The sequence below is a fragment of the Mesoplodon bidens genome (genome assembly GCF_964165515.1).
Source record: "Mesoplodon bidens genome assembly, chromosome: 17".
NCBI classification, from domain to species: domain Eukaryota; kingdom Metazoa; phylum Chordata; class Mammalia; order Artiodactyla; family Ziphiidae; genus Mesoplodon; species Mesoplodon bidens.
The window spans coordinates 13,244,014-13,257,090 of NC_138174.1; the positions used below are offsets into that span (position 1 = coordinate 13,244,014).

Consider the following 13,077-nt stretch of genomic DNA (forward strand, 5'->3'; position numbering starts at 1 on the left):
TGATTTTTGCATATAAAAATATCTAGGAGTCAACTAGCACATATATTGAGTCACATTTGTTTTAATTGAAAAAGAGAGCTAAAAATTTCCTGTAAGTTATTGCAACAGTACAAGAATACAAGGTGCATTTATTTATTAACAGCAACAACGACAAATTGTAAAACAAATTGTGAAAGCAAAAGCGGGCTACAAAACAAGGGTGTTTGATAGCCTTTGCCTCATTTAAACATGACATGTCAATACGCCCCAGTTGATAAATGCTATAAAGTGTACGTTAGCATTGGCTCATTCACCTTTAAACATCCCCCACCCAGTGCACTATGGGAAATGTGTGTTATGGATGAGAAATGCTTCCTCTGTCAAGTATCACAATCTTGTGGTCACGTAATCTTCGTGGGTGACCATGTCTGTGAGGTTTGCATCGTAGTCTACACTGCAGTCCTCTTCCTTTGCGTGTTTCTCCTTTGGTATGATTGGAACTGTGTCCTCCACCACCACCTTCTCTGACTTGAATGAACACACTCTCTTGCCAACCTGTAAACCCAGGGAATCCGTATTTCTTTCTCGATGATCTACTAATATACACTGTTCGCTGAGACCTGGGATGTTCAAGTCACCCCGGGAAGCTAACCCTCGAGATTCCAGTTGGATGTTTGTCTCTAGTGGTGCTTCAGCTTGTTGACGAGCCACCTCTCCGGAAACGGAGAAGATTTGGTTTGCATTTTGCTCGGCAGCGTGTTGTTTTGATCGTCTATGAAATAACCCAAAGTTTTTGATATCGGTCACAAAATTCACTTTTCTCTGCTTCTCCCTCGGTGGCTCCTGCACCACCAGGGCGGAGCCGTTGCTGATGGTGTGTCTTTCGGAGGCGATTGCTGCTGATCGTGGGTGAATCAGGGTGGTTAAGTCGAAGAGGCTAAAGTTCTTTTTCTTGTCCTTGCTACTAGCTTCGTTATCACTCTTTTCATCCGAGTCTGCGGAGTTAGAAGAATCCTTCGTGCCCTGAGCAGATTGGACCGTAGAGAGTTTGCTTCCTCTTAGTAACCCCAGGACTTCAAAGCGGAAGCTAGAAATGTCTTGCTTCAGTTCCTAAGTGAAATGGAAAACGACGAAATTAGTCTGTGACCTAAACAAATAAACGTTAAGAATCATCATCTGCTCGTTTCATATATGGATCTGACATGTCTTCATTCATTTTTGAGAGCTAGGTGTCCACTCTGCTGTGGTTCTGTTTAGAATTGTCAGTTCTCTCAGGGGCACTTGTATCTATTTGTTATCTCCTAATTTCCCTATCAGAGTTCTGTAGTAATAGGAGACTTCCTATGGTTGATGTAAAAAGAAACAGGAAGAGTTTTCTTTCCCACCACTCTAGTGGAGTATGTTGGGTTTCTTTAGAACTACAGTTTCAAATTCTTTCTCTCCAAAATATTCATCTGCTTTCAAGTCATCTTACATTCTCTCAGGGACATTTTGCTGTCCAAGGGGATATCTAAAACAATTAAAGTGGAGTCTACCCTTCCAAGAGTTGGCAGTTAGTTTCAATTGTTTATTACCTTGGAGTTGATTTTATCCCAACCTCTGGGGATAAAAAATCAGCCACTAAATCCTGGGAATTGATTCAGAACACACAGCACTTACTAGATTCATCCCTTTATCTTTTGGGGCAGCTGAATTCTCAGTCCTAACCTGCTGGTGGCCTTGTGGTGGCCTCCTGCCACCAGTCCATCTCCCAAAGCATCAGGAATCATTTAACTCCAAAATTCAGAGGTGTGGCAGCAAAGAACGTTTTGGATCCTAGCCAACTTTCAATCTGTGCTTTAAGCTTTGCAATTTATCTCTCTTCTTACCTAACTGGCTGCTTATATTTATTCTCTGTTAAGCCTGCTGTTTTTCTTTGTCAAAGTTCTCCTGTAGGGTTTTTTATTTGTTTGTTTTTGCCTATGAGATCTTATTGACTTTAGTCAGTCTTCCAAAATCTCTAGCAACTCATGCAGGCTAACAAAGGCATTTTATACACATGATATGAGCAAATATATACTTCATGTATTCTACCTTTCTTCTGTGATAGAATTGAAAAAAAAAAAAAAAGAAACTCAGGGAGAAAAACTACATTTATAAGCTACAGTTAAGCTCAAACCTTAAATTTTCTTTTACCAAAGCCGTGCCCAACACAAAGAAGGTTTTTGTTGTCGTTGTTTTCAGAACGTTGGTTACTAAGTGTTTCAGGTTTAGAAATCAGACCGACATTTCCAAAAGTAAAGCTCACTCAGTAGAGTGTGGCTGGGATCAGCAATCAGAATGCCACACAGCACTAGGATTTTCTCTGCCTCCAAATAAGTCCCCTCGATCATTCAGGTTAAGTCTGTTTGAAAGCAATGTACTTTAAAAAGAAATTTTACCACTTTTTATATATATATATATAAATCAATAGGGCTTGAATTTAAAAATCAGAAGACAGACAGGCTTGCTCGGAACACGTGGCCCAGTTTCCAGCTCTGGTGTTAAATGTGCTGCACCTGGTTCCACGCTCTACAGAATCTGCCTTTTGGCGACAAAGATGAAAGTGGTTACCTTAAAGTTCTCCTCAGTCAGACCTTCTTCAGTTTTGGCGTCTCTAATCATTGCAGCCACGTATCGCTTTACCAGGTTCCTCATAACTTCCTGAGGCATTTGAACACAAGAGAATTGATATTCAGTGCATAAATGTGATTTCTCTCTTGAGTCAGTTCCAAAGAGGAGATTGTGCTTTATTTTAATGTAAGTGTCAAGATATAAGAATAACTTACTTGATATTGGTGATGTCTTCTTAAATTATCAGCAGCTCGCCTCTGAAAAGGGAAGGGACATTTACTTTTTGGTTATACTGATATTGTACCATTCTGTAAAATAATGCCTGGTTCTTTTAATCAAGAATATTATTTCCCTCATTTCTACAAAGTGGGAATTTTACTGGACAACAGACAATAAATAGCTAGAGAAAGTGCTTCATATGAATCAAAAGAATGAATGAACCAAAACAACAAAGGGCAAGGTTATAATTCCTATGGCATTTAATATATAGAATAAGTTAATGATGATGGCAAGATTGTTCTTTTAATATAAGTGATGAAGAATTAAGTAATCATACTTAGTATGTATCCCAAATCATTTTAAATGATCCTAAGAGACACAGGTGGGACATATCAAATACACAATAAATGTCAAATAAAAATAAAGATTTGATGGGTAAAAATCTAGCATTATAACAATATGAAGATCTTCATCAATATCAACATAGCAACTTTAAGAATTTAACCATGATATAAAACATGTAATCAGAAACACTGTTAGACAGTGAACTCCCCAACACTTAATTTCAAACAGATGTACATTAAGAGGAGATTGCTGTTTTAATTAGATGGTTGAATTTAACAAAATAAAAGGTTCTGATCAAAGATAGGGTTCATTAGATTTAAAAAAAAATAAATGTGACTCTGAGCTATCATTTTGAAGAAATCAGAACGGTTTGAGAGCAGAGCTGGTGTTAGCACAGAGCAATGATTATGGAGTGTAAAATGGAGAAAGATGTTTAAGGACTAAAAAATGTCCATTATAAACTGAGTTAAATAATAAATGACAAATTATATATTTGCAGACTTCACTAGTATTCTAAAGATACTAGAAAAAAAGCTATCATAATCCCAATTTTATGCATGTCGAATAAATATCAGTATTGATTCTTAAGGAAGAAAACTAGCCAAAGTAATGTAAAATAAAAATACTTCTGTTACAAGGGAATGAATTTGGTAAATTGTGAGAAAGCAAAAGAGATAACATATCGTGGGTTTAATTAAGTCTTTTGATCTTGTTCCTTACTAAATAATCATAGGCTGTTAAAATGGAATTTTGAAAAGGGCCGTGCATACATCACTGTGAAATGATATTAGACAAAAAATCAAACAATTCAAAAGAATCTCTTGTTTTCTCTTTAGGGCAATAGGGGAAATTGGCCTTTTCACTGGCCGTGAGAATGGATTTGTGTTTCATGACTATTAGTGACTTTTAGAAACAGATGAGACCGTGCTTAACTTTCTAAAGGCCACTAATGATTGGAATACCATTCAATATTACATGAATCTTAAGAAACAAATTTTCAAATGATTATGGTATTAATCAAAAGACTGGGAAATTTGAAACTTCATACAAAACTAGAACATCTTGAAAGAAATAGAGCATGGGGATTTTATGACTGGGCCACAAGATGGAGGTATGTAACTCCTGTTGAGATCAGATCAGCTGAAACCCGAAGCAAAAGCACTTCTGGAAGGAAACAAGCCTTCCAGGTCTCCTTCACTTTTTTTTAAGTGAACACAAATACAAAAGTAATCTGTACGCTAACTTCTTTAGCACTCTCAGTGTAAGTATTGTACAGGAGATCGTATTCCATGGTTTAAGTAAATAGAAACTCTGAATTTAATATAGAATTTAGTCGACTCAATTTTTATTATCTTGGGGTTCTATAGCATTTTGCTAGTTTAGTCTGTAAAAAGCCAATAAAAACTAGTCAGTAGAGAGCAGTTTGAAATCATGAGTTAACTTTAAATTTCCTTAATGCAAAACTAAAACTGGGGATGACAAAATCAGAAAATTATGAGTAATAAGTGAAAATTATCATGATGCATTTTAGTATTAAAATGAGCACAAACTGTCTTCCCTTCAGTAGAACCTTACTCATACATGAATTTTAAAATTGTAATGCAAATATAAAAAGATCAAAGGTCATACTTTAAAAACTAATTCCAGGTTTATTTTTCTAAGAAAAAAAAATTTTTAAGCAAAATTGTCTGGCAGAAGGAAAGAACATAGAAAAAGTTTACTATGATAACAGTAAAAATTTATTCAATATCCATAGCCCAGGTTTAAGGCTAAGTTAATATAGTTAATTGTTTTTGACAACCAATTTGTTTCCACAACTAGATGGTCATACTACAAAACAGTTTTTAGTATTGTGAGATTATATCAGCCAACCGAACTTCGCTATCCTAGGAAGAAAATAAGAATGGATGCAGTTAACCATCTTCTGAGTACTGAAAGCAAAAATGAATGCAGTGAATTCACCAATGCTTATTGACCATTAATATCAGGGCTACCTGTGTCTATTTTTTTACTTTCAGGGAGGTAATGTGGTGTGATGTTAAGAACACCTGGGACTGAAGATGACTAAGCCTGAATGAGGAATTTATCTCTGAGACCTTCTCCCTTCCACAGTTTTTATTTTGCAAGGTAAAGATAAACTCACTGAATGATTTTGAAGATTAAATGAGATAAGAAATTTAAGGCTTCTATTACTAACGAATGTTAGTTCCTGTCCTTTCTCCATTATTTTCCCTTTGTGATTAATATTATAATTTAACATACCTAAAAATATATTTAAAAAAATATTCTTGAATCACAAAACCTGTGGATAGTTTAACACATATTGGGATTGCCTCTGGAAAAGTAAAAGAATGTACTTAGGGGTAATTATCTTTGCATGATTTGCATGGCATTTCATGCTTGAGAAGAGCATTTTCTTTAGCTGGAGAGTTGGACACTTTAGCCTAGGCAATAGAGATTTGTAAATAAGAAATTCATATTTAAGTGATAGGGTGAAGGGATGGTCCTGGTAAATATGGATAGATATAACACAGATTCTGTAGGCAGTTATTTTTGTTTTATTAAGACTTTATTATTTTTTAGAGCAATGCAGATTCACAGCGAATTATAGGGGATGGTACAGAAATTTCCCTTAAACTCCTGTCACCACACACTCTTAGCTTCCCCCACTATCGACATCCCCAACCAGAGTGGTGCATTTGTTACAACTGATGAACCTACAATGACACATCACTATCACCCAAAGTCCATAGTTACATTATGTTCACTCTTTGTGTTGTACATTCTATGGGTTCTGAATGGAAAGGAGGGGACAGTAAGAGTCCCAGGGGGACAGGGAATGTTGAGGGGAAACAGAGCTGGAGGCCTGGTGCTGGGGTGGGAGCATGATGACTAAGATTTCTAGCCTGGCTGCTGAGATGTTGGTACTATTAGAAAAATAATAAAGAATTCAATTTGGGATATGCTGACAAAGGACATTAAGGTGGAGATGCCACTGTCTATTTTATATTTTGGGGGAAGTTTAGGACTAAAGAAAAATATTTGAGGATTATATGCATAGGTACAAGAATGGATACAATCACAAATCCACATTTCTTGGCATTGCTAAAGGGAAACTATCATGAACAATAAAATCTTCGATAAATTGTGAATATATCTATTAGGAATGCATAAACTATCCCTTTCATTTTAAATTAGCTTTCTTAGGCTAATACTAAAATTAATTTAATTATCTAAATTCTCATAATCTACCAAAGGTCAAGGAGCACAAGATCGGGCTTCAAATTTCAATACATGACAACTGACATGTAGGCGTTAAGAACAGACATGTTACTTATTAGAACTGAAGAGCTGGTCCAGTCTCATTGCCTCATTTATAAGCAAGGAAACCAAGGTCCACACAGTTGAGTGAATAACGAAAATACTACAGTGTTCTAAAGGCAGTGCCAGTCCTAGAATCCCAGGCTAGAATTTACTCTTTACTCCTTGCCTTTTTGATCAAGTAGACACTAAGAGACATATAAGAACATCTGCTCTGCATCCTATGACTTTGCCTCTTTCTCCCATCACATCTTAGTTTGTGGGTCAGTATCCTTTCCAGACTGGATCCTCATTTATTTGAATAAAAATTAACCACAAAATGCATGGCATATGTTGTACTAGTTTCCTAGGGCTACCATGCAAAGCACCACAAAGTGGGTGGCTTAACACAACAGAAATTTAGTATCTCACACTTCTGGAGGCAGAAGTCTTGAATCAAGATGTTGGCAGTTCCATGTTCCCTCCGAGACTCACAGTAGAATCCTGCCTTTCCTCTTCCTAGCTTCTAGTGGTATCTGTTAATCTCTGGTGCTCCTTGGCTTATGCCTGCACAATTCCAATATCTACTCCATCACCACATGACGTGCTTCCTGTGTTTCCAGGTCTTCAAATGTTCATGTTCTTATGAGGTCTCTCCTCCAATAGGAGCTCATCTTAACAAATCACATCTGCAAAGACCCTGTTTCCAAATAAGGTCATATTCTGAGGTGCTGTGGATTTTGAGTTCAAAGTATCTTTATGGGGGAGACACAATTCAATCCATAATATATGCACTCTTTGCCATAAACATAATGATCATTTTTGGCAACTGGTGACATCGTTAAATATTTATAATAGAGCTGCCACTAACAATACCTCGTATGTTTGCAACCTCTTTGTTGGGTAAAGATCAGCTGCACTTCAAAAGGATTTACTCTCATAAGGGAAAGCATGACATCTTATAACTCTCACTGGAAGTGACTAAGAACAGAATGGACCAATGTGTGTTTATAAAAGTAATATAATGAAGGACAGTTCATTAAAAAATACCTAAGTGGGTAAGAGGTATTTAATTTTTTCAAGCCATTCACATGTTAAACTTTGATTGATAAGTGATCTGCAATGACTAGGGGTTCTCTGTTTTTACTAAAAAGTAATGAACGAAGTAGAATTATAGCATGATAGACCTGGGTTAGGAATAAAGAATTTTCTGTGAACGAGTTCATGTTTACAGTGTTACTGAGAAATTCGTGGAGTTGCATTTGGCAGCTTTTTCTAAAATAACTTGGGTTGATTTTCTGTTATGTTTAAGAAAAATGGGCCACATGACTGATCAGGGACCTTCCTTCCCTAAGTTGATGTCTAGGAAAAATATTTTGGAGGAAGACGTGCACTTTAAGATGGCAGTTTTCTCCACGAATTATATCGGAAGTCTGGCACGGTTCTTTGGCAGGGTGACTTTGAACGCAGGTGCCCAGGGCACACCTGCCCACCACATTAGCAGATCTCTCTCTTTGCAGGTTCCTCCTGATTTGTTAGGACAAGACAATGGCAGTATTTGGATCACAGAACTAATGATAAAGGAAACGACCAACTAGTGAGAAGCCTTGCTGCCCAGAGGTAACCTCTCATTTCAATATAAGTGTCAGGTTGCTTTAGAGCAGGAAGGGTTTTGCAGCTATGAAAGAAAGGGCTCTGGGGAATCCATGGTGACATTTTGTCACTCTTTATCTCTCGTTTTCCCCGGGTCCAATATGTGGAATGTCAGGCTCACTCCACGTAGCTGGTTCCCTGCAGTCAAATTGTCAGTGCCGTTTTCTCTGATTTCCACTCTGGTTTTGGTCTATCACTGATTTTAAGCCCATGAATTATGCCTTTTATTCTCTGCTTTGCTCAGTGAATCCCTGAAAGGGGGCAGCTTGCTGTGCTCTTCTTTTAAAAAAAAACAAGTAAAAAGGCAAGGGGCCATTTCAGGATGTGATCCCTCTGTAAAGATTGTAGTTTGGCTCATTTATAGATGAATCTATACATATTGTTCTCTATAAACATACTGTCTAAGCATATAAAAATAAATGATATAAAAAGCTGAAGGTTGCCTTGTCAAAGCAAGTATTCAGGATCTCACTCTTGAAATAGCAAGAAGAAATTTGTTCCTCTAGATTCCCACTTAGGAAAGAAAATTTAATTGAAAGGTCCCATCAGCAAATCTTACAGCAATAAATTAGGGATTGAGAGGTACCCATGGATGAACACAGTCATATATATAAGATTTGTTGGTAGGCCTATGAAAACTCATGAAGATTAAGGGATGACACATTTTGATAATTATAAAACATGAAGTCTGAAAGGCAAGTACTATTAACATTTTTTCTTTAGTAATGATAGGTGATATTAATCCATTCACTGCTCCTAATTCTCTTGCAGTGACTTAACTGAATGTATTTCTGTGGCAACTGGTCAGGCATGAGTATCCCATCTGTGACCCCAGAGTTGAGTGATGCTAAGGGGCCCTAACAGAGATGGTGTTTCGTGTTCCCTTCACTATGTGCTCCAGAGAAAACGAGAAAGTGGAAAACATAAAACTAGAGGTTAAAACCATTTTTTTGTTAAAAGACCTGGTAGTTTTTTGGTTCAGTATATTGCCCACTAACTTTAGCATTCTATTTGGAAACCTGGTCTATGGCATTAAAACTGATTCATATTAATTAAACACTGGCAGGGTCTTATTGCATTAACATCTTTTTACTTTAAATTATCTAGACCTCTTGGACAACAAGTACAAACATTGGCTTTCAGTTGAAAAAGCTGAGCTAGATACCAATGCTTTTTTTTAATAGGAATTTCTAATTAAAGTTACAGGCTGGAAGTGCTTGTTAAAATGGAAATTCCTGATGATTCTAAGACACACTAAAGTTTGAGAACCACTGTTTTAATACTGAGAAGGGTATTTGCTGATAAAATGTGCTTAAATTCTACAAGTAATATAAAAACCAGAGGCTCTAAAATGTTGCTTATTTTATGACTGTACTTTCCATATGCTGCCTCTTTGGTGGGATTTTCATGATTTCACAGAAACAAGACATCTCTCCATCATGGGCTTGCTCCCACAATAAAAGTGTTGTTCAATAAAGCATTTCTGCTTTCTCCCATAAAGCATTCCAAAGGAAAACTTAATTTACCTGGAATTCCCAGTCACCCATAAAAGGAAGTCCAAAGTTTAAAAAAAAAAAAGTTAATGAGTTTTCAGAGCTAGTTGTATCAGTTATTACCCATAAATCGCAAGATAAGATCACCAATGTTGGGCTCCCAGACTGTGGCCCATCAGTAACCGTGAGAGCACTGGCTTCAGGCTTGCAGGGAGGGATCAACAGGGTAACATTCAGGCAGCTGCTGGTGACAAGAGTATGTGAAGCACAAGTGGGAAGGTTTAGAGAAAATGCCTCCAAGAATGTATGAACTCTACCTCCAGGTCAGCTTGAATTTTCTTCTTCACAAATGTGAAGCAAGTTGGAATGAGAGCAGAAGGTAGGCCAGCCTGTTAAACAAGGGCTTTGGGATACAGGAATGTAAGAGGCAGCGGAAAACAGGGGTGGGATCTGCAAAAGCTGTTGAGAAAAATCAAAAGGTGGACACACAACATGGAGGGTATTGTTGCAAGGTCATCAGAGTTTTCAGGGAAACAAGAGAGGGCAATGAAATGCACATGGGATGGGAAACAAAAGACCCGAGTTTTTCCCCAGCTCTGTCACCTAAAACACTGCACAAGGTAAACAAGCTCTTTTTTTAAAGGAAATAGTTGAGCTAAATGATTTCTAAGGTCCCTTTGAAATGTCATGGGGTCTTCTAAGCCATGCCTTCGTTTTACAAAGTGACTGCCAGTGGTACTTCAAAGTCACCTTTCAGTTAATGGATGTGTGTCTTATCTCCTTGTCTTCATCTGTCTACACGATGAACTATCAGGTGGATTAACCAAATTGAAATGAATTCACAGCACTCACCTTTGGAATTATTTTCTCATTTAACTCCTCCATTAATATTACAAACTTCTTCTTAATTTACTTTTTATTTATCTTACATTTTTCTTTGCAAATAATACATATTATTTATTTCCATCTAAAACCTAAATGTATAAAACTCAACTAAGAGTATGCATACCACAATATGTCCTTCTCATTCTGGAAATGCAGTCTAGGTAAAAGGTAAATGTATAGCACTGAGTTTGATTAGGTTGGTGCTTTACCCAAGCCTCCACTTGGCAGAGAAGAGGCAGGATTGAGAGTAGGAAGAGAATGGAGAAGAGAGAGGTGACTCGCAGTATTGATTTAGTTTGTCATAAATTCCCAAAGCATAAAAATATCCATTACCAAAGGTTAGTAAAATTTATATGGCTAGGGAAGAAGGAGTGATTTGAGGTCACAATTAATTGTGAATTATCTTTCTGTGCACCAGCTTGGATCAAAATATTCAAATTTAGAGACAGAGACATTAAAAAGAAACTTGTTTTTCTGACCAGCAATGTATAGAAAAGAAAGCTCTTTAACTTATACCATTTACCCTTTGAATCACTGTTTTCATAGGAAAGCCCAAGTCAATGTTAAGCTCCTCTTTGCATCTAAGAAATGATGGTAATATACTCCTAAAAATATGTCAACAGTGGGAGGATTCTGGGGGACGGGAGAGAGAGTTGGAAGTCAAATTCTTAGAGTGGTCCTCCATTATTTTGGTGGCAGCACAGATGGCGCTCTTAAAATATTAGAACAGGGCCCTATATTTTTTTTACAAGTTCCATGGCACCTTAAAACCCAAGATTCCTTCTGCTATTGCCTAAAATTAAAATATTAAAGACAAATTTCTTTTGAGTGTGGCTTTTATTTGGGGGCCCAGAAACTCTTTTTCAGTTGAAATACTCCTATGAGAGAAAGCATAATAAAATAGTACTAATAATTAATATCTCTTCAAGGATTGATAAAATAAATTTCTTATGAATTTAACAATAAGATGAGAAAAAGGACAAGTATATTGTGATATGGAAGGGAGTAAGCCAGAGTTCGGCATCTCTGAAATCTTTGCCTGTTTATCTCAAGGAAAACATGAATTCTCACACTGTTCTCATGGCCTCTTGCCTATAACTATACGGTAATGTTAAATATGTCATCTAACATGTATTTTAGTAAGATGTTCTCATATCTGTGTCCCCCACGTTAAAAACAATGCCCTCAAGGATGGAAACCATGCCTTCGTATATCTTCTCCCACCTCTAATTCCTAGCTCAGCTCCTGGCATGTGGAAAATGTACAGTAATTGCTTATTTAAACCCAAATCATTATATTTATTTTATGAACATATTTTTTAATAAATTGAACTTATTTTTAAGAGGAAAATAAGACACTTGGAGTACAATAATTTTGCTGTAAGGTCAGTGATAAACTCTATAAATTAGTATGAGGATTGCAAGGTAAGGCTTCACCATAATCTGACTTCCATTTCTAAGATCAGATAGACACCCAATTTCCAAGTTCACGGAGTGACGGTTTCTAGGAGAGAATATAACTGCCTCTCCTAACCACACTCTGTTTGCTATACGCCCTTGCCAGTCAATTTCTTTTTAGAATTAGAATTGTTACAGAGATGACAGGACAATCAATGCCACTTTCAGGAGAGAAAGCCCCATCTGATGCCGATAACAATGCCTGGTGGGCAATGAAATTAACGAAAAAGAAGAATCACTAAGGGCATAACTAGCAGTCATAAACTTTAAATAAAATTAAAAATGAATTAATTTTTAATTAAATAACTGATATTACTTGATTCTAATATAAAGACATATTAGAATACTTCCAAAGCAATTTCTCTGAGAAGGTCCAAGTGACTAATGAATGATAGGGTATTAATTTCTAAAACATGAGAACTTTGAAAATTAGGAAGTTGAGTGAGAAAGAAATGAAGAATGACATGTCAGTGGTTTGGCCAGAACAAAGCCTTAAATCCACGCCTTTTCTGTTGGAGTTGCTTGAACTCTTTCTTTCCAATATGAAAGAAATGTCCCAGGGAAGTATAATCTTCCAGTATAACAGGGGCATGGCTCTGAACAGTCCTAATAGTTTTTACAAACACAACTTCTTGGCATTTAATATAATTGGGAGTTAGAAGCAAAATGTTGAACAATTGAACATATTCTGAAATCCCTGCACTTGAATATGGCACAGCATTTTCAAGTTATAATATTTGTTCAATCACTGAATTGAGAAATTTTTATCAAGCATTCTCCGCTCTGTGCGGGGGCCTAGGCTAGGCACTAAGAATGTGAAGTATCTGAAACAGATCCTTTCCCTTACGATCCAGAGACAGAAACAGACAGCGAGTCAGTCATGCCACAGGTAACCTGAGGTTATAATTGTGAATAGAGCTAGAAATTAAGGTTCTAAGAGAGAATGTACTAGTTCTCCAAGCCTTGACTGGTGGGTTTGGAGAGGCCTATGTACAGTGTGGTTCCTATTAAAATAACAGTGACCGCCCTCAGTGGAGGAAATGGGTTTGTGAAACCATAGTTAACCATAGTTAAGCAGGCAGTTTCTTAGACACAGTAGCTGTGCAATAAATGTGCACCGAATGCACCCAGTGAGAACAAAAAGAATAAAATGC

At 36.9% G+C, this 13,077-nt stretch overlaps 1 protein-coding gene across 1 annotated transcript in view; it reads right to left on the reverse strand.

Annotated features, from left to right (window-relative positions):
- Window positions 1–366: 366 nt before the first annotated feature.
- Window positions 367–13,077, reverse strand: part of TRPC4 (transient receptor potential cation channel subfamily C member 4) — a gene marked incomplete at its 3' end in the record, with an annotated part of 152,230 nt that continues 139,519 nt past the window's right edge. The window contains exons 9-11 of the mRNA XM_081214764.1: window positions 2,787–2,828; window positions 2,572–2,661; window positions 367–1,089 (exon numbers count right to left, since the gene is read on the reverse strand). Coding sequence (XP_081070890.1) covers window positions 367–1,089; window positions 2,572–2,661; window positions 2,787–2,828 — 855 coding nt within the window. The remainder of the gene's footprint in view (window positions 1,090–2,571; window positions 2,662–2,786; window positions 2,829–13,077) is intronic.